General features: G+C 31.9%; 1 protein-coding gene across 1 annotated transcript in view; it reads right to left on the bottom strand.

Annotated features, from left to right (window-relative positions):
* The window catches only part of LOC124422050 (tRNA dimethylallyltransferase), a 101,904-nt gene that overhangs the window by 67,879 nt on the left and 10,370 nt on the right, over positions 1-23,655 (bottom strand). Inside the window, exons 3-4 of the mRNA XM_046957949.1 lie at positions 1,842-1,979; positions 812-1,164 (exon numbers count right to left, since the gene is read on the bottom strand). Coding sequence (XP_046813905.1) covers positions 812-1,164; positions 1,842-1,979 — 491 coding nt within the window. The remainder of the gene's footprint in view (positions 1-811; positions 1,165-1,841; positions 1,980-23,655) is intronic.

Here is a 23,655-nt window from a genome sequence, read left to right as displayed (position 1 = left end):
ACAAAGCTAAAAAAAAAGACCGTAGTTTGAACGATAAACGAATAAAAAACAATATTCTCTACGTAAGAAAATTATCTTCGATGATTTGTAAAAAAAAAAAAAAAAAAAAAAAAAGAAACGAACAATGAAAATTACTTCGAGTGAATTCAATCGGATGTAGAATAACTTATGATCGAACAAAAAACAAGATTATACAATCCCATAAAATTTAGGAATTTAGGAATAAACGCTAATCGTATCAAATGAACTTCGTTGCGATTTATTTTCGAAGGTCATTAAATAAAAATTAACATAACAAAGTGTACGTTAATTTACAGAGTTACAATAAAAATCGATTCGCAAAGATGTAATTATCGCTGAGACGTAATTAGTACAAATCCAATAATTTTTAAATGGCACGGAATTTGATCAATACCACCAAGTATATACGTATTTCTCATATGCTCATATTATAAATTCTCACACGTGGCTCTTCTACTTCACTGACATGAAAAAAGACGTAATTTAAAAAATAATCAATAGATATATAATCTTGATTATCGAAATCAGGTTAAAATCATGTTAAAGTTTATGATCTATTTAAGAACCTTCGAAAAGAGATAATAACGATTACATTCTTTTTCTTTATCGACTAATACACACACATCGGGCTCTAAATTTTTTTTTGTTTTTCTTTCATTCTATTTTTTTTTTTTTTTTTTTTTTTTTTTTTAACTACATATATCTACGCCGATCTATGTACTTATCTATCACTCGAGAGAAATATCAATCGAAACGATGTTACGTGCAGACGAACGAAAATGTCACTCACCTTATAACCTTCCGTCTATTATTAGGATGAAGTCGCTGTGCCATTTCCGGATCAATTTCGGCCAATCTACGATATAGCACCTCGTTCGTCTCCTCGCTCGTCCACCCGTCGATCTTCATCTTCTTTGAAGGCGAAGACTCGTCTTCCGTTTCACTTCTTTCCAACGTTTCCTGTGTGTTTCCATCTCTATTTTTCTTGTCGTTATCGCTTAAAATCACTTTCGTTTGATCCATCTCGTTTTGAAAATTTGTCTTCGCTTTCGAAACAAGTATTTTCCAAAGTACAGACTCTATGTAATAATTCGTACCACCAACGACGATCGGCATCTTCTTCTTCAATAGTAAATCGTCCACCTATATCGATCGAAAGAAATAATGATCGTAATCGATTTAATATGAGCGACAAAATGAAGAAGATTCATGATTGGGGAAAGAAAAATCGAAGTGGCAAACGAGAAAAGAAAAGAAAGAGGAAACAAGCAAATAAATAAATAAAATGTATTAATATCGTAATTAAAAGATCGTTAATACTGATGCGTCTTTCGAGTTATTGAAACATCTTAGTTACATTCTGCGATCATTCAATTAACGATCACTACGCGGCATCAAGTTTACTTTTAACGATGCAATTTATTTTAATAAGGTATTTAAATGGTATATTTAATATCATTGGAACAAATCGTAACTTTAATAATATTTCTATAAATCGAAGGATAATTTATATTTCTTTACGAAAATTATTAAGAAAGACCATGGCTATTTAATTATGCAAAATATCAAGGTCTTTCTTACTTTCTTATTATTGGAAAAAATTCGGCTTCGTTCGGATTTCTTTATCTACGATGCCATTCGAGGGAGGAGGGTCTGTATTGTGGAAGGAACAAAAAGAAAAAGAAATTTTAGATCATGCGATGATTCTAAAAATCATTAATAATAAAAAGAAAATTGTCGAAAGCTTTGTTTCTTCCTCGAATAAAAAAAGAAAAGATAAAATAAGAAAAATATATACAAAATATATGAGAATAGATTACAATCGGTAGCACCATATCCCTGAAGTCGATGACGGAAAAATAGGTGAGAGGATCAACGATGTCTAGCATGTGATGAACCGCCATTTGCTTTTCTTCCTTGGTCACCTTGGCGGTAACGATGTCCAGACCCTTATACACCTGCGTATTAACATCCAATCTAGATTATCGTAAATGAAATGGTAATGACAGAGGTTAAAAAAAATTTATGTTGTAAAAGTATATCTATTACTACTATCTCTCGTTTTCTCCTTGCTATTTACCGCGCAAATTGCATTAATTAGTTTACGCGCGTGCCTCTACGATATATAAAAAAGTGAATTAATCAATATGAGTTATGGTCATTTCGATAATCCGTCCAATTAAACGAGAATTCAAATATCACTGTGAGTTTTTGGGAATCCCAGAATATATTGCGATAAAATCTTTACAATATGAACGAAGATGAAAACAATTTCATTTAAATGGAAATTTTATGATCATGATCTTTTATGGGAATAAACTTGTATTTATATCTTGTTTTTTTTTTTCCAAATCGATATCCGTTTGATTAGGTTCATAGTCTAATAATTCAATTTGAAAGGGTAATATTAAAGATTAATATTTTTTGTTCCTACTTAACCAATTGGATCCAAAGCACAATGACGTACTGTTAAAAGTCTCACGGATGAATGCGCATAAGTAAACATATACTCAGCGTAGAGAATAAAACTCCGTAATACTGATTTGACATATTCGGCGTTGTGTAAATGACTTTGAATAGTAACAGTAAATAGAAGAGTCGTCAAACGAAAGATCATTTTTATGATTAAAAGTAATCTAATTTAAACATTTAAGTTAGTATTTGGAAATCATAAATCATTAGATAAATCTTTAACAAAAAATCTTCAACATCGATGTTTTCGGAAATAAAACTTCGTAGGAAAAGAAAATGTCACTGAACATTTTTGACTTATATCTTCATGCAGATTTATCCTCTTTATTCGATGATGGTATCGCCAGATCGAGAGGAAAAAAAAGAAAAAAAAAAGAAAAAAAAAAAAAAGAAAAAATTACTTTCTACCATACCGAAATGAGAGAATCAAATATCTAAACACTTTTTCGTTTGGATCGAAACGTCAATCAAGTCGGATATTTTTGAAACATGACGGATATTTCAAACAAGAACGGATATTTTCGACAGAGACGACAAAAGCAAAACATAAATGCATCGAAGAAGAAATAGATGAAGAAGAAGAAAAAGGAAAAAGCAAAAGAAGAGCTTTCCTTCTCTTCCGTTCGTTCACGTTCGATGCGCACCACTAAGACGGATAAACGAGAATCCAAGAACGTTTCCGATTACGAGAATTTCGACTTTACGCTCAACATTCCATTACGTACACACGACATAGCTCGGTGTGGAACAGGTTTTCAACGTTCCGATCCGGCCGCCAGATGTAGCCGGAACGGCCGTGTCTTCGATCTTTGAACAGGTTTCCGACGTTCTAAAGCGGTCTTCAACCTTCGTTCCGCTTCGATCTTTCGTACTTTTTCATAGGTTTTACCACTAGAATGAAGTACAAGAAAGATTTCGACCAAACGAACCCAAACGAGTTCAAAGACGAAGCTATTCTCCTTTTCTCCACGTTGAAATTTCGACCGTTTGTATAGTCACCTATAAGTCTGTTATTCTTATCTTCTACCGCGAAGGTACACCAAGAAGAAGAAGAAGAAGAAGAAGAAGAAGAAGAAGAAGAAGAAGAAGAAGATGAAGAAGAAGAAGAAGAAGAAGATGAAGAAGAAGAAGAAGATGAAGAAGAAGAAGAAGATGAAGATGAAGAAGAAGAAGAAGAAGAAGAAGTACGAGCGACCGGCTCGTTCCACGCGCGCCGAACTCGAGAGACCGCATTCCACCGGTTCGCTATTGAACCTTAAATCGATCCACAGGATCTCTTTACGAAGGATGTTCGCCAACCGATGAAAATACGATTTTTACTTATATATGAGACGTACTAAGTCTTCATGAAAAATTGATGATAACTTAAAACTATGTCAAAGGATTTGATTAATTCATTCCTTTTTATTCAATCGATATAACATAGATAAATTCAATTAATTCATGACAATATTTCTTTAATGGAAGAATTACAAAAACGGTAAAAAGTAATATAATATTATAGAATGTATAATAATCCTTTTAACGAATCTATCGTGAATACGGGAGCGTATTATTAAAAGGGAATAGTAACATTCATTAAAAATTGACAATTGCTCAACAGTAAGTGGTAAAAGATTCGATTATGTGTTATTAGTTTTTACCATCGACATAATGTAAGTATATTTAATAATTCATAATTATATTTATTTAATGGAACAATTATATCTATAAGAGAAACATAATGTCATATAATGGTTAATATTCCTTCGGCGAATCTGTCGTGTGTAGAAACAAAGTACGTAAAGGATTAATAATTTTTCATTGAAAAAATTGACAGCTTCTTAAAATTTAATTAAAAAGAATCAATTATGTCAATTATTTTTATCATCGACATAAAACAGATATATTTAATAATTCATTCAAATAAAAATATATCTAACCGATCATATATCTGCGGCAAAAGAAACGTAATCTATTAATTAGAAACTTTCGAGATAGAAACTTCTAACTCTGTGTATTACGCGTAATATTGCTTCTGACAAATCTATCAAGAGAACGAGGATTTCTTGGTGATCATCGTCGATCATAAAATGTTCGGTGAAAACGGTGAATGAATAGAAGAAGTGGTAAAGATCGGAGAGGATGGCGATGAGACCATTGAGGGCATATCTTCTGCGAGAGGAGCGAAAGCCTCTCTCGAAACCTGTTCCATCCACTGACTGTATATATGTACGATGACCGGCTGGCTCATCTCATATATATATATATATATATATATATATATATATATATATATACATCTGTGTGTATGTGTATGTGTGTGTGTGTGTATTCGCGCACTCACGCGGCTAACGGAACGCGGCAAGAGTCGACTCGCACTCGCTCCGAATTCTCTCTGGGTCGCGCGTACTCTCAACGTTGAAAGATCTCGAGCGATCTCCAACAATAGAACCGTTCCTTGACTTTTACTTTACACGAGTCCGACTTCGTTCCACGATGCTAAACTCCTACTCCTCATCGGCGTATACCCGGGAATTTGTTTCGAATCGTGACGTCATTCAGTCTATTATACATCAAAACGAAATTTTGATGTACGATATAAACGATAGTTCCTTTACGAATGATACACATACATACACGTATTGATAACTTTTATTAATAAGAATATATAGTTGATCGATTTTCTTATCCGATCGATATTTCATTCAATTTATATCGGGATATCTTTCAAATTATACGGACTTACGATTATTACCCAATAATTATTGTTTATCGATAATTCGACATATATATATATATATATATATATATATATATATATACTATATAATTTATTGTGAAAGATAAGTAATAATTTTTCATAGTTTCTCATTTACATCTTCATCCTATCTCTCGTATTTTTATCGAAATATTCAAATCGAAAAAGTATTTTTACGAAGTAATTTGTCTCGTAACTATATCTTTATCTACCTATATTTTATTTCTTTTTTTTTTTTTTTTTAAATCAAAGATAGAAATCGTATAAATATTAAATCAGTCTCATCTATATTATTCGTTTTTATCGTGATCGAAAAACTCGTGGAAACGATCGAAACTTTCCCTGGTCTGGAAAAGAAAAAGTCTTTCGATCGGTGAAAGTCAAAATTCAAAAGCGTTACTCCCTTAAATGGTTCGATCGCGCGATATAAATCGATTAAAAAATGTAACGTAATAAATCAGTAAAACTTGATGATATTTTTTCGTAATATTTTTTCGTAATAACGAGAGAGGAGTATTAATTAAGATAAAATTGTAGAAATTTTAATCCTATCTCGGACTCGTTAGAAACAACATTGTCTTTGAAAAAATTAAGAAAAGGGAGATATAGAAATTTAAAAAGAAAAATAAACAAATAGAGATAAATGGAGAAAGAGAAAGAGAGAGAAAGAGAGAGAGAGAGAGAGAAAGAGAGAGAGAAAGAGAAAGATAGGCAAATCGAATAAATAAGTCAGTCCTCTCAAAGAGGAACTTGCCTTTCTCATTCGTGTCAAAGCATTCAAGCATGGCATAAGTTTATTTAATCATCGATTTACGACATCGCTACTCAGTAAGCCGATCTTCCAAGAACGTTATTTATTAACACGTTCATTCGTCGTTGTCGTCGTCGTGGACTATCGCTCCCGTAACTAATATATTAACGTTCGAGCAAACGCACGCGACGTCGTTGACTCTCTTCCGTGACGCGATCATCTTAAGGCTGCCCATTCCAGCCATGATTCTCTTACTTGCAAATTATCGTTTCACAGCTATCAAAAAGCTTTTCTTCCACGACCTAAATTCCATTTCCAACACTTTTAAATCGATAATTATTTAAATCTCCCTTCAGCAACCTTAATTACGACATATATATATATATATATATATATATATATATATATATATATATATATATATTATATATAGAGGACTTTTCTATACTTGTAAATGTCTCGAAATCACGTTGAAAGAGTAATTAATTAACGAAGTCATTTGTGTTATATTATAGTATGGACTTTCACCGGGTCCTTTTTTTCCTGAGAAAGCTTGTAAATAAATTAGCATCGATATACATCGTTATCTCGTTATAATGTCTAACGTTATATGAATCATAGAGAATAGTTCTAATGAAACTAGAAAATGTAAAGCAGATGAAGCTATACTATTCCTACTTTGATATTGTTATTACTTCTATTCATATAAAAAAAAAATTAATTATGTGCCGTATCGATTTAATAGGCAATTCGTTAATAAATACAAATTCCAAACGATGGTAGCCAAGACGAACGAATCTAAGAGATCTAATTCATGATACCGAAAATAGATGGTGAGCAGGAAGGCACGGCTCTAATCGTTTCCTAGACTCAAGGTCGCCTTAGAATAGTAGAGAAAGAGAAAAGGCAAGAAGCAAGAGAAGAAGAAGATGGAGAATAAAGGAGGAGGAGGAGGACGGGGAGGAGGAAAAGGACAAGGAAAGAAAAAAAAGAAGAACAGAGAGTGAGGATTAGGAAAAGAGAGAAGTAAATCTAGCCAATCAAAAGCAAAATAGAGAAACGTGCTGTTCTAACGGTTCACCAGAGAGGAGATAAGTTCACTATTTAAAATATCCTGCACGATGATTTATTTGTAACGCTTAAAGGAACACTGGCAACTCGAGGGAGACCTCCCACTGTTAGAAGAAGCAATTATCAAAACCACCGGCAGCACATCGTTGAAGCAATTACGCGAAATATACTCTCCTTCTTGTAGCTTAGCGTCGTTACTTTAAATATAGTTAATAATTGTTTCTTATACTACCGGCTCGGTTCGATTCGCCTTTAAGCAAAGACAAAAAAAATAATAATAAATCTCTAAAAATCGAAAATAATGTTCAGAAAAGACAAAGAAGTTCAGTTACTTATTAATGAAAATTTATGATTACGAAGAAAGAAAGATACAATGTAAGCTATATTTTTTATTCGATCATTTCATTTCTATTGGAATTTATACGATCGAAATATAATGAGGAAAGTTAATTAAACAAATAAAATAAATTAATATATATATTATATATATATATATATTACTTTTAATCGTTATCGATATTCTCTTGTATGATTGAGAAAAAGTAAATATATGGACATGATTCGACGTATTGTCGGAAAACGTCGTACAACTTCTAGTTTCTAATCTCTTTTCTCTCTCCCTACCTAATCTCGTCTGACCTCCGCACGCGAGCAACCAACTCCGTCGTATGTTTTCTAATCGGTCATAATACGATATAACATGGATTACGATTGGCAAGTTACCGTGTCCGGATGACATTCGTTACATCCGTCGATGCCGATCGTTTCCCTTCAAGGTTTTACTATAATGATAGTAGGATTATCCTCCTCTTACCATTCAAAGCGGCATTACGCTAGGCAGAGCATAGCTCGTACGAATTATTATTGACGAAACGATAATACGATTGTCGAATATAAAATTTAATAAAAAAAAAAAAAAAGAAAGAAAAAAAGAAAAAGAAAAGAAAACAAAGATAATACGAATATTATTTCTATGAATACTAATTAGTACTAACGAATGATAATCGAACGGAAGATAGTTGATTAGTAAAACAGCATCGTTGTTTTCATAGTATTAAGAGTATAATTAATTTTCTGAAAATAAACGAGATATAAATCAAGCACGTGATTAATAGAAAGTGCGAGTAACATCCAGTCCAGAGATCCAAGATGCAGAGATTTTAAAGGAACATTTCTGCTGGAAGTAACGTTCCAACTCGGTGAGCTCCTTCTGATTAGAGGTAACAGTAAACCGAACGATAAAGGAAGTTAAGTGTCTGTTTCTTAGAAACCGAAAGCTTTTATCTCTTGTAAAGAAACGATAAATCCCTTGGACTTTTTTCATTTAACATGTCAAACACGAAATACACGAAAGTGTATACATTTAAAAAGATTTAAAATTGTATATTTATTGTATGATAGAAAAAGATTCGTACGATTAGCGGCTGGATTTCAATCGAAATATCGATTCTAAAAATCTCATCGGTTGAATTTAATCAAATTAATTCTCAGCAGAAACTTACAAAATTCAAGTTTCCATTTCGGTTTCATTCGGCAAACGTCCGATCGTACGAGGTTAAGCTGACAAGACGTTTTGAATCTGTTAAATTAAATCAAATTTAGGAGTGTTCGAGTCTCGAAACGAAGTTCCCAAATTCAGCTTACCATTTTGGTTTTAACCGGCAAAAATCCGAACGAGCAAGAGGTTCAAGCTAACAAGGAAAGTGGTGGAGAGGAGAAGACGGAGGAGGGATGAGGTTGAAGAAGAGGGGGAGTCTAATAAATTAGACAAAAAATTCACGTTGAATACTTAATCAGTAGAAAACTTAGTTCGCATAGCTATGCGTAGAGAAGGGTCATCAAGTCCTAAGGCATATTAGAATTGATTATAGACGCTTACGGTCGAATGGCTTGTATTAGGAAATGTCGGTTTAAATATGTTAGGCACGAATAACGCAGGACATTTGAACGAACGAGCTCGCGCAGGACGTCGGTGTCGTAACGAAGAAGGCCTTGCGAAGTATCTCTTGCGATTTCCGGAGCAACAATAAACTAAAAGGAAAGCCGACTGCTCCTTTCTATCGAATTTTTAAAAGTCCCGTTATCATTTTAGATTTTAATATTCATCGAAACACGTTATGCTATATCAAACTTGAAATGGTAATCTAACACGCGACTAAAAAAAAAAAAAAAAAAAAAAAAAATAGAAAAGAAAGAACGATTTACAAGATTTACAAGATTTACAAGATTTACAATTTGTAAGACTTGCAAAAACTCTAGAGACTTTCAATGTGTTGAGATACTTTTCTCTTTTCTTTCAGTTTTATTGTAAAATCTTATATGGAACATATTAGGCCAAAGATCTAAACACAGTTGATGATTCATGATTATAAAAAAAAGAAAATAAAAAAAAAGTGGAACACACATGTACGTGAATATTAAAACATTCATGAGTGTTTTATATATATATATATATATATATATATATATATATATATATAATTAACTATTAATCAGTTTGAATTAATATTTAATTACCCAGTAACATAATTAATTATTGTAAATATTTTTATAGAATAATAATTATATTTTATAATTTATTACATGTTATTAATTATTTAATTATTAAATAAAATAATTATTTTTTAGTTAATTTAAATATTTATATTTAATTATGTATTTATATATTAAATAAATATTTGTATATATTTTTATCAAAAATCATCAAAAATTATAAAAAAAATCATCATGTGAGTGTGTGTGTATATATAAATATAAATTTACATATACCTAATAAATTTAAATTTATCATTAAAAAATATGTATCTAATGTATATCTAATATATATCTAAAATATGTATATGTGCTTAAACATATGTCTATATTAATCTTTTTAATTTCTACAAGAAATAAAACTTTTTCCAAATTTTTAATTTTGCACACGTCAGTTGATTTCTTTTTCGTTCATGAAAAAAAAAAAATTGAATAAAGAAATGACACTCGAAGAGATGACGGAGAAAAGAAAGAAGACCTTTCGTGAAGAGCACCGAAAAACTCTTAAAACCAGCTTACAGAGCAAATAACGAAAAGATTTCGGAGACCTCCTTGGAAAGCCTGTTGAAGGTCCTCGATGATGCGGACTTTCCTTTGTCGGTACGTTTTCCAAAGTGCTTTAGCGACGGTACAAAAAGAAAAAGAAAAAAAGAAAAAGAAAAAAAGAAAAAGAAAAAAAAAGAGAAAGAAAGAGAAAGAAAGAAAAAGTAGAAAAAGAAAAAGAAGAAAAAGGAAAAAGACATCAAAGTTGATCGGGAATCATAGTCGCGAAAGATCGATCGATTATGACTAAGAGAAAACGTAAATGCAAAGATGATCATAAATGCGGTGAGACGATTGCACACGGATGGCATGCGTATACGATAAATCTAAAAGATAAGCTGGTAAAGTGAGAGATCGTTAAAGTAATTATTCACATCCACGGGAATTCGTATCTTACCGCCACGATACAAAGTTTCCTCGTGAAATAGAGATAGAGAGGTAGTTCACCAAGTGAGTAATTTTATTTGCTTCTTTTTTCATCATTAGAAACAAATTCTTCGTTAAAATGTTATATTTAATCTTCCTTAATTTGAAATGAAATTTACAAAACCATATAAATTAATTTGCCATACAAAAATTTAAAATAAATAACTAGATATTTACATATGTATATATATATATATATATATGTAAATACATAAATATCGTTGAATCTATACAGAATTATATTCTCCATTTTTTTAAATTCCTTTTCTTTTTTCTTTTCTTTTTTATTTTTTTTTTTTATTTTATTTTAAACTTAACAAAATACCCGTTCGTATTTCATTTTAAATAATAATCTTCATATCAACAATTCATCGTAGCTTTATTCTTCAAAACTTACCTCCTCTCCCACACTTCCCTTCCTTCCTGAAGATCCTTAAACGTAGAAGAACAACGAAAATATCTACACAAAGAAGATTATCTTAACGACCGGTCAAAGCCATTCGCCCCTTTTTCGCATCTCGAAAACAACAAGAGTGATGTGGAATAGTATCAAGCGCGGGAACTTACGGACAAAGAAGCAAATTAATCCGTGGTACGTTAGTACAAGGGTGATCCCCTAAAGAGAAAAGGTGAATACCTTCTTTTAAAGTATTCCACCTAACTTGGTGGCTTCGGTCTCTATCGTTTAGGGGTACCTGCGTTTACGAAAACTGGTCCAGGAACGGGATGGTGCATACAAACGATCACTCCTTCTTTCTCAAGTATACGCTCATCACGATTATCCTTCCTTTTCCCGCCGTTGATTACCCGTCTCGTTTTATCCGCCGGTAGAATCGCATCCCCACGTCGTATCGTATTCGAGTTTCTCACGTCATCCTCTTATCAACTCGAAGAACCGGTCCTCCCTTTCTTCTCTCTCTCTCTCTCTTCTCTTTTTTTTCTTTTTTTTTCTCTTCAACATACTTCTACTTCTATGTATTTCTTCTTAACAACGAAGTATGTACGCATACGTGTAAATGTATTATATGTTGTGAAAAGTTTCCTCGTAATTTTCCTTTTAAAGAAATGATAAGGAAAATATCTTACATACTTATAACACTCTCTCTCTCTCTTTCTCTCATTTACTCATCCGTTTTATAAAAATTCAAAATATTTGCTAAATCGTATGATTTTCTCATTATCATTATTATTTTTGTTATTATATTATGTTTATATTGTCCCATCGATAAAAGACCAAATGTCAGAATCAAAATGAAAATTTTAAACGTGATTCGAAAAAAAAAAAGGAACGAATTAATGTTTCACTTGCCGGAGTAATGCGATCCGATAAGCGATCGGTGAGAGATAAGAGGCACTGCTTCCAGAAGGGTGCTTTGAAATGTTACGGAGAATCGGGACAAAGGATCTACGAGGAGAGTCCTCGAAAGATTTCTATCGACTCTCATTGCGTGCGATTCGAGTACGCCGGAAGAAGGCGATCACTGTCGATATTCATCAAAGTATGAAAAAAAGAAAAAAGGAAAGAAAAAAAGAAGAGAGAAATAAAAAAAAAGAAGTAATCATTTCAATGCATATATATATATATATATATATATATATATATATATATATATATATATATGATATTCCATCACAATGCTACATTGTATAAAGCAGTTATCTCTTTAGATGAACTTCCAACACGCAATTTTTATATTATCTCTTATTTAATTATACTTTATTGAAATCGTATGAAGCATAATTAGATTGTATAAATTCATGTGATTTTATTAACCCATGAATTTTCTTGCACGTCCGAGAACGATAAAATATGGCGATTAAAATTTTTTTTTCTTTTCTTTTTTATTTTAATATTTGAAATTATTTCGTTAAGTCCACTGCTACAAGAGAAAATACTTTTTTTTTTGTTCTTCTGTATAATTGATAGATAATATGGACAATGAGAAACGGAGAAAGAAAAAAGAAATCATTAGCGACGTTAAATCGATACTAATTACTGTGAAAGTGAAACATCTTTTGCGTTTACTACTCACAAAGAAGATGAACTATCAGAAAAATATCGTTCGAGGGGTTTGCGTCTTAATGGTGGTAAAGTTTCTTGTCTGTTTTTTTTTTTTCTTATTCGATATTTGATATTTCTTCGATAACGACGACCATCGTTCGTTGAAATCTTATCGTATCGACTATAATAGTCCAACGACAAAAAAAAATGAAATTTATCTTCTTTAAAACCATTGTCGGATTTTACTAAAATTTCGATAAGTCGAACAATGAACGTTCACATTAATACAAAATCAACTTAAAAGATCAAAAAGTACATTCAAAATGTAGAAAATCACGTTCTCGAATGGTTGGAAATTAAGATAACGTTCGAAATTTTTGAAAATTGTCGACTCTTTCGATTAATTTTAACTAAAGAGTAGAGAAGATTATCGATATTAAATTTATGATGAGAGAGAGAGAGAGAGAGAGAGAGAGAGAGAGAGAAAGAGAGAGAGAGATGGTGAAAAGTCGATTGTGCCGAGCGATTATTGACTATCGTCTCATATCAAAGCAAAAAAAAAATTGAATTTTGAAGATCAAACGTGTACGTAATGTTTATGTGTCTACAAGAGAGAGAGAGAGAGAGAGAGAGAGAGAGAGAGAGTGAGAGAGAGAGAGAAGGAAGGAAAGATGCAGGACTCATTGATAAATTCGAGCAATCATTCGAACAATGTTCAATGCCGTGGAAACTAATTAACCGAATCATTAATTGGATCGTATCAAGTCCGCGATAGATCGGCCAATCGCGAGACCACCATCAAATGAGAAACGAATTCGTGTTCGTTTTATCGCTTCTCGTGTGGGTAACCTCGTGTAGCAATCAATTTCGTTGGCACGGCTCATTAAGAATTCCCGTTTGTATATTACTATGTATATAAAATGTGACGGAATAAAAAACCATCATTGGTGACCACGATGTCACGTGATGGCGTTTGGAAGCAAATCAAAAGTTTCTATTTGAAAAAGTGTCGTCAAGTTTTTATTTCGATATCTACCTATCGGTATGAAAAATTATTTAGCGGGAGCAAATGATACCCTTTTTTATCTTTCTTTCTTTCTTTCTTTCTTTCTTTTTTTCTTTTTTCTCTTTTATTTATTTCTTTACCTATGCTTTCATTCATGCTAATGGCACTGATAACTGAAGTAGCACTCACAAAGAGAAAGTCGCTCGTACGAAATATCTCGTGACCAGGCACGTTACGTTACGTATACATTGAAAATTCGTTGATCTTTAAATGAGATAACTCGAAAATATATTTAGAGACGTGCTATCCTTTTAATAGAATCAATTGAAAAGAAATACGTGTAAATACTTTGTATCGAATTATATGTATAAAAAGCTGCGAAAAATCGATTACGCATGACGAAGTTTGGATAAACGATAGTAATGATAATAGTAATAGTAATAGGCATGCATTCTATTTAGCATAATTAAAACTTCAGAAGAAAGTTATCATCGATTCGCCGTTTTCTTTGACGGATCTCCTAATACTCCATTCGTTGTGTAATGCCGTTCGACTTCTTTCCTCACTTTTTTACTCGTTTTACGAACTGGTATACGATCACAGCTTGATTCGTACTCTCCAATCAGGTGACAAATTTTTTTTATCTCTATTCAATACCCGTATAATTTGTAATTTATAAACAGCTTTGATGGATTAAAAAAAAATCAATAAATATTAAAATAGAAAAGAAAATGTTATGAAATATTTTATCTCGTAATAAACGATTATCGACTGAATCTATTAAATGGTTAATAATATTAATTTCTTTTATTATATTATATAAACTACGAATAAAATTTTAACATTATATATATATATATATATATATATATATATATATAAGCTTAAATATATGATCAATCGAAATATATAAGAATAAAAAAAAAAATAATTGTAAGTATTATTCACGACTATGAAATGATCTCTATTAGCCCACCCAAGCGGTTAAATGTCAACGATGAAATTATTGCCGTCAACAAAATCACGATATTATCAACTGCTTTTTTCTATTAAACTATTCGCGAAACTAAGACGAATCATCGTACATTAACGAGAAAAACGATGACTTATCCTTAACATCGTAGTTTCTCGGAGAAATATAAATCTTTATTAAATCAAAATAAAAATAGAAACATCTTAATATCACCATCAAACATCAGAGAGTTTTCGAATAATTTTTAACGATAAAAAAAAAGAAAAAAAAAAGAAAAAAGGAAAAAAAGAAAGAAGAAAAAAGAAAAATTGAATTTTGTAAAACATAGCTCGTGATATTCGTTCACTATGTAAAAGAATTCAACTGTCATCGTTCGAACTGAGTCATCATCGTAAGAGTGATTCAACGTGAATGTCGTTCATCTCTAAGAACGTGTGCGTATGTACTTAAATACATGAATATTAATCATCGTTAGATCATGTTTGCGAACCCAACCACGGAGTAGTTCGAGAATCGAATTGACGAATCTTCCAACGAGCTTGAAGAAGAAATCGTATTTCATTACGAATGATAATTCATGTCAATCAAATTGTTCGTTTACGTTTGTTTACGACGAGCTTAAAAATAAATGAAAGTGAAAGAATGTCGAAAGAAAATCCCCGCGAGAAAATTCTCATACCGGATCTTTTCTTCGATCGATCGACGAAAAGAAAATACGAGGATAAAAAAAGATGAAATGAGCGTGGGAAACACTTACATGAAGAATTTTATTTAAATTGCTCGCACGAGGCTCGTGTTTCGTCGTCTTGAAGGAATAAATTAATAAAGTTGATTATGAATCATTCGTTCAAAGTGTAAGAAGTTCATTAAAATTCGCATACCATAAATAATTTTCTTTCCTATAATTAATGACATAAAAAGAGATTTTCCTATAATTAATGACATAAAAAGAAAAGAAAAAGAAAAGTAAAAAATAATTCGCACATGATGCGTTTAGAAGCAGCGTCTCAAAAAGAAAGAAATTTTTCAAATAAAAGAAAAAGAAACAGATAAAAGAGGGGGAAAAAAGCGTGGGAGTAATGTGATACAAAGTTGGCAGGTGTAAACTTGTTCGAACGAGCGAAGAGAGTTAAAAAAGATTACTACTCGAAAGATAACCTTGGATGGCCGAAAGAGCGACCTTGATGTGCCAATTGCGCGAGCAATCACCGAAGAGAGGTCATCGACTACGAGCGAGCGGACACGATCCTTTCGCATTGATCACGAAACACTCAAAATCCCGTTCAAGTGCTCGATCTACAACATGCTTACGATCGGCCAATGATCGAGTAACGATCGCTTCCCACTCTGAATTCTACCGCGAGACGACATCCTGATCTATACGACGATAAACTGAATGTTTCTTTTTTTTCATTCTTTCTTTCTTTCTCTTTCTCTCTCTCTCTCTCTCTGTCATGAATAAAAATTTTTCCATTATTAATTAATGCTATCTATTATTTTTCCTTCAGTATATACCATCATCCCTATTAGGAAGTGAATCAATAATACTCGTCTTTTCTCCCACTACTTTATTTCCCGCTAAAAGAAAAATAAAATCAATTCCTTCTCGGCAATACAAATTGCTACAGGACATTTTTAATTTAGAATCTCTTTCCATTAATATATATATATATATATATATATATATATTTTTTTTTTTTTTTTTATTACGATCGAGACATATATATCGTGCAATTAAATCAGATGATATACGTGATTCTTTTAACATTCGGATTTACTCATACCATTCGATTACGTATTGAAAAGCTTTATCACATTCTAAAAGGGAAAATTCTATAAAACGTTATTCAAAAAATTCTATCATGAGGAAAAAGCAATTTGTACCAATAAAAGGAATAACGAGTTATATTTTACGAGTTATTTTCGATTTTACGAGTTATATTTTTTTTTTTTAAACTTACGTAGAGACACGTGTTCTTAAAATATTCTCGTCTATGTAATACTAGAACTGTGTTAGAGAACTAAAAAAACGATAGTATCTAAGAGTGACGAACGATATTAGAAAGAAGAATAAAATAAAAGGATATAAAAAAAAAAAAGAGAGAAGGAAAAAAAATTAAAGAAAATAAGAAATGTAGTCGCTCGTAAAGATCATAATTAATGGATCGGCTCAGTCAGGAATTATCTGACGGAGGTGTAGTGGTATCTATCGAAAGGAAACGACGTTCGCCATTAGTCAGCGCGAAAAAAGTTTCAGTCTTTGGAGGTTAGTGACCTCGCGAAAACGACGCGTATTTCCGTCCTCGAGCGTTTAACCCGTTGTCGCCCACACCACCACACCAGTAAAGCAATACCCATCGCCATTCCCATCAGCATTACCGGTAAAAGAAGAGACTCTTCTTGGAAGCCAAAGAAAAACTCTCATTAACGTCTTTCCACTTTCTCGTTTCACTGTTATCAACATTGCCACTTAAGTTCTCGCCCCGTGGAATGAGTTCAATTTCGTAACAGATAAATATAGTTTTGTTCGGTTAAATTAACTTGATTCAACTTATTTTTGCAATTACTTGCTTGAAATTAGACAAGGAAAATCGAGTATTATATTTAAATTATTCGATCGATAACAAATGCTTGTTATTTGTTAAATGATAACAAAATTTTCATTACTTTGAATATCTAATTTGCTAAAGTTAAAAGTACAAATACATATACATATATATATATATATATATTTTTTTTTTTTCTTTTTTTATTTTTATTACATTTCTCTCGATATTGTTCATTAATATAAATTTCTTATTAAAAATAAATCATAAGAAACACATTGTTTCCGACGTTAATTATACATCAAACAATGTTGTAATAATGTTTCTATCGAAAGCACAATACTTCTCGTGAAAAATAAAAATACATATAAAACTGCATGCCATAACGTGAAATTCTAAGGAAACTAACGAAGTCTTAAGGAAGATCGAATTAACACTTGCACGATTCTTCGAGCTCTTACGTCTTCTTTCGTTACGGAAAAACCACGAGACGAGAGCTGGCGCCAAGCTATTGCTATTACCAATGAATCAGTAACGTTTATCTTGGCGAAACGACAAAAACGTAACAAAGGCATAAAAAAAAAGGAAAAAAAAAAAGGAAAAAAAAGGAAAAAAAGGAAAAAAAAAGGAAAAAAAAGGGAAAAAAAAGAAAAAGAGAGAGGAAAAAAAAGAAACAGAGAGATACAGTTGCACTTTGTTTCACCCCCCACGCAAATTTTTTCCCGAGAAATCAAAAGCGTTGTTGTGATTACACGTGTTATTACGTTATTATCACGTAACGTTGAGATTTGCGAACTTATATAAGTCGTCATTCTAATCGCGAGACGCGATAAAAAAAAGAGAAAAAAAAAACTACCTTCGACCATGTACAAAGTAGCAATGAATTCTAACTCGTTATGCCGTTAATCATAAGCGTACAATAAGCTCTTCTTGGAACGCAATGTGATTTCAAGCTGATGACGCGTTCTTCTCGTTTCCTTTCAAATCAATGCAATTGATGTCGAGACTCTTCTAAAATTGCATATCTTAGAAAATTATTATGAATCGGCTCACGCGTCGTCTTACTAACTATTATACATTGATGCAGATTAGCACAGAAAAGAATCGATCTAATAGTAAATCGTACGTAAATCGAACGAATTTCTGATATCTTTTCTTTTTTATTTTTTTTATTTTTTTTTTGCTTTTTATTATTATTTTTTTTTTTCTTAATAAATGTATTCAAATTTGTATAATTAAAAAGAAAACAATAGTGTATAGTGTTGACAATAATTAAAAAAAAAAGAAAAGAATAAATTAAGACGCGAATCTCTTACTTCAATTACGTAACAAAGATAATATTTTAAAAAAAAAGTAGAGAATCGTGAATGTAGTAATATTCGCAACGACCACAATAATACCACTGAAACAAGATTAGAAACTTCAGAGTCAAGGATAGTCGCCTTCTTTTAGCGGCAACGATATATGCGTTCAATGAATGTATAAATTCATGCATGAATGAAGGTTAAAGTCGACAATTTCTTACGTTAGACTACTACATACATCATCAAAATCACAGTAATAATGTTTATCTGATGAGTTAACCTGTTTAAACTTAACAAGCTTGGCACGAAACTGATACCAAGAAGAGGAACATTAGAATACGAAGTTTCCACTAACGTAATTACATGTCATACCCGATAAAATATGAATATATTTATTCTGAACGCGATCGAATGAATACATTATGTATTCTTTTATCGAAAATCTTAAGAAACGTATTTTCCATTTACAATGTTCTTGTGATTTCCTTGTTTATCATGTATATATCCTAAGAAATATTTATATGCATATTTCTATGGATTTCCTCGTGTAAAATGCAGAACGAATTAACCGAGAAGTGAGAATTAAATGACTTCTGAATTGAACTTGCAAACGTTTCCCAGAATACTTTCTGCCCTTTGACACTTACGAATTACGTAAGAAGAAAAAACTGTTTACGGAATCGAAGGTTACTCGCAGCGATACAAATAAGTATTTAAGGAAAATATATAACCGATAAATCGAGCAATCGACGTTTCATTAGAAGCCATTATAAAGAAAATATATGTCATGTCCATGAATTTTTATCGTTTGCTTTTCCGTATAAACAAAGGTGCATGTAATTTTCTTCGATCTCCTTATTCGATATAATTAGATAAATAGTTATTCTTGAGGTTGTAAAATACAAGATCGAGATAAGCTTTGTTTTTCTTTCGAATGCAAACGATCAATAAACGTACAGATCGTACAGCTGTTTGATTCTCATCGAAATACAACTTCGAGATAATTTTATTATCGATTGTTGTCAACTTTGAAAATCCATAAGAATCCGTCATCAGATAACGATCGAATAGTAAGGGAAACGCTAGTTCATAATAGTACGAATGATAAAATATAGCGAACTCTAACTATATATATTTTTAAAAGACGCGATCGAGGCGAGTCAGCGAGTCTGGCGTAGGCATTTGAGGCGAGTCTCTTAAGGACCATGTCGACGAAGAGCATCGTAAATTCGCGTCATCGGAGCGTGGATTTAAAACCGGTTGCCTCCGAGTACCTCTCGTGTGACCAGCTGAGTTCGATTTTTACCGTAATTCGAACGAACGCCGTACAAAAGGCTCGAAACATAATAACGAGAAAGGGCAAGAAAACCTCGACGAAAGATATTAAATTTCCTACAAAAATATTCCGAGAAAATACAAAATAAAAGTTATATAAATAATGATAAAAGTAACAAAGAATAACGTTTGTCTATTTAAAAAAAAAGAGAGACATCAAGCAATCGTTATAAATATATTAACAATGTATTAACCAGTCAGATAAATCTATAAATCTTATGGTCCACGTCTCTCCGGAATCTCTTTAATGATCGACCGATAAAAGTGATCGATCATTTCTGGTCCATTCGAGCTCTTTAAATCGTACACCGTGGCAATCAGTATTATGCTGATTATCAGATCGTTTCAGATCAAGTGGTTACAAATAGATAGATCATTTTTCTTACGCTCAGTGAGACCACTCGTAAAGTTACTTCATCGAAAGTCGTTCGCTCTCTCTCTCTCTCTCTCTCTCTCTCTCTCTCTCTCTCTCTCTCTCTCTCTCTCTCTCTCTCTCTCTCTCTCGAACATGATCGACACGGCTTTTTTACCAGTGTAACTAATTATTAAGTAGTAAACAGGCACCAGAAATAACGCGGAAACAACTTTAAACGGAAATTCTGCAAATATAGTCTGCGATTATATTCAATATCGATTTTTTCTATTACACGAAAGATATACAAATTGCTGGAAGAAAAAAATAGAACTGTTGATTTTGAATATTGAACGAATGGTGTTGAACTGTATTACCTTAATCAATTTTGAAGCATTTATATACTTATAAGAAAGATATAGATATAAATAAATTATATAAAATATATCTAATACATGTATAATATATATTTAACATATAACTTATATATAAAGATATAATACATTTATTAGAGAATATTTATTATTATAATATAATAAATGTAATATATTATTATTATACGATATGATATATCATCAATTTATAACGATGATTTAAATTAAATTAAAACATATCTATAAAAAAAAAGTACACACGAACACACACACATAGAAGATGTAAAAAAAAAAAAGAAAAAAAAAATTGAGCCTTAGAAAAGGAGAAAGTATCTCAAAAGAATTCAATCTAAGATTATATCCATCTAAAGGCCTAGAAAAAATTTTGTAATTCGAAATCTTTTTTTTTTTACTTAAAGATATATATATTGAGAACCTTAAATAAAAACTCTTCAAAAAATATCGAAGAATAAAAATAATATGGCCGCCATCAGTTGATGAATATTTTTTGAGACGTTCGACGGTGGACACTCTTCAACCGAAACGGTCCATCTAAAATCAAAAAACCAAATGATCTATTCAAGTTAATAACACATTCGAGTTATACATACGAAAAAGTTGTCATTTTTATGTAATTATTAAAAAACAAAGAACAACTTAAAAAATATAAGATCCTGAACGATCTTCAAATGTTTCTCAGTGTATTTTGCGTAAATTGAAAAACAATCTATTGAAAGTTGACAATAAATACTCCATAAGATCTCCATCTTAAAAGACAGTGTTTTGAAAAAAAAAAAAAACACGTTTAAAGTTTCAAGTACGGTTCTATTATTATTAAATGAAGAATTTTTAACTTTACTTGTAGTCGTCAATTCCAAGAACATATATAGAGCACCCATCCTTAGTGATCGATCAAGTGAATCTCTACTTCTTCTCAATTATTCGCGTCCATCATCTTTTTTTTTAATACTTCGAAATAATAATATTTTACAAAAGATATTCGAAACACTTACCTATTGAGCTATTCACGATAAGATCATATGTGATCTAAATTCTATAACTTCGTTTTAAAGATATTTTTACAGATATTTTTAGAGATGTTGATCTGAAATTTTCAAAATATATTCTTAAGATTTGAAGCTATTGAAAAATGCGGAAAAAAATTTCTAAATAGATATGATCCCTTAAAAGTATTGAACAGGTTATGTTAATGCTAGAAAAAAATGATTCAGGAATTAAATTTAGGAAAAATCTTTGAAGAATTATTTTCTACTTCAGAAAAATACAGCATTAATAAGTCATTATCAGCTATTGTAGTCATGATGATATTATATTCTACAAAATAAGTTATATAAAGTCTTCTTGAAGTTTCTTTTAAAATATCAATTAAAGAGTGAGCATAAGAGTGTATAGAATTATATCTAAATTTGTAATATCAATTCAATCAATCATGTTCCAATTACTGAAACTGTTAGATAGAGCGGTGGTTCTTATCTTCGATATATTTATAATGACCTCCTTTATCATAGTGCGACGTCTGAATGCGCCAGTATTTTTAAACCCTGCATATAGGATGTTCATAAAACATTTGATTAAATTTTGGAAGTCTATTTTACTATATAACTCCAAAGAAGAAATAATATCCTATAAAACCAGAACGATCCGAAAACGGTTGAACGTTAAACCAGATGCAAAAATGCTTCATATCTGTATTACAATCCTTCACTCATCATATTTGTTGATCGCAGCAAATGTTGGAAATGGCCTTCAGCATCATTATATTGTATCATGTTCTGCCGAACAAAAATCTCGACAGTATTCCAAATGCGATGACATCCATACAGAATACAATCACGTAGAACGTCTACGTTACGGACCAGTGTGGCATAAATAAGTTGTTTGAAGTATACCCAAAGAAAAAAAGAATGTAGGGGATTGATGTTCGGAAAACGTGTAGGCCAAGCAATGGTCCTCTTCTACCAATCCAACGACCAAAGTACCGTTGATCAAGATAATCCATGGCAGTATGACTAAAATGAGCGGAAGGCCCATTATGCACGAACCACATTTGACGACGCGTCTATAATGGAATATTGTCTAGTAACGTAAGTTACGTGTTTTCTAGAAATTGTCTATAATTGGCACAACTCAGCCTACACGGCAGAAACCATGGTCCAATTAGATACTCGGCAATGATGCCAACCCAGACGTTCCACGAAAACTACGACCGATGCCGTGACTATGAGGCAACATTGCGGATTTGCATCTCCCCATTTATGAATATTATGTATGTTGATAGTTCACAACGGCATCACGCATGAACTTTCTCTAATCTCTGTGAAAAGCACATAGAACTACTGAAAGGCCTATAACGCATTATTGTAAATATCGGCCACAAAACATGGCTTGTCGAGGGTATGCAGTCAGCTGGCGAAAATGCCTGCACCCGTTGCACATAATATGTATAGAGAGAAGCTATTCCCATGGAACTCTTCACACACTCTTATGTGAAACAGCAATATTACCGATTATCTGTCGTATAAACCTTCCCACTTCTTCTAAGATCCTGCCAAGCACCTGCTCTTCAAACTGGGGTGTTCGAACATACCTTTCACGGCCCCTATCAGTGATGCGAAGCTGAAAGCATCCTGTCTTTCAAAAGCGCTGATAAATAGCCACAAATGTATACTTTCTTGGACATCGTCGGTATGGATAAGATTCTCGATAAAGACACTGAGGTGCTGTTTCCATTTGCTCGTTCATGCATGAAATAGATGTCTCTCATCTTGCCGTTTGAATACAGAAGATACATGGTCTTTGTAATACTAAACTCTACGAACACACAAACTCTCTCGTATACACTTCATTACGAACTACTCCAATGATCATAATGATTTATCAACACCAACTGACGTGCACTATAACTCGGATAAGATACGATTCCGGACCTATGTTCATATAAACTTATTTCTTTTTCAGAATTAATAGAACACGCTTGTTAAATATAAACAAGACATTTCAGAAATGATATATCAAGAGAAAATAATATATACATATAATATATAAATTATAACTTCCAATTAATGTATGAGAACAAATAGATAATGGCGAAATTTCGATATGACGAATCGTTCGATAAATATTAGGTCAACTATTACGAATTCAAGGACCATCGGGGTTGGTCCCTTTCCCTCTAGAACAAATAGA

This window comes from Vespa crabro, chromosome 2, assembly GCF_910589235.1.
Source record: "Vespa crabro chromosome 2, iyVesCrab1.2, whole genome shotgun sequence".
Lineage (NCBI taxonomy): Eukaryota > Metazoa > Arthropoda > Insecta > Hymenoptera > Vespidae > Vespa > Vespa crabro.
The sequence above is the reverse complement of the archived record's forward strand: the minus strand, read 5'-3'. Positions and strand labels throughout refer to the sequence as shown.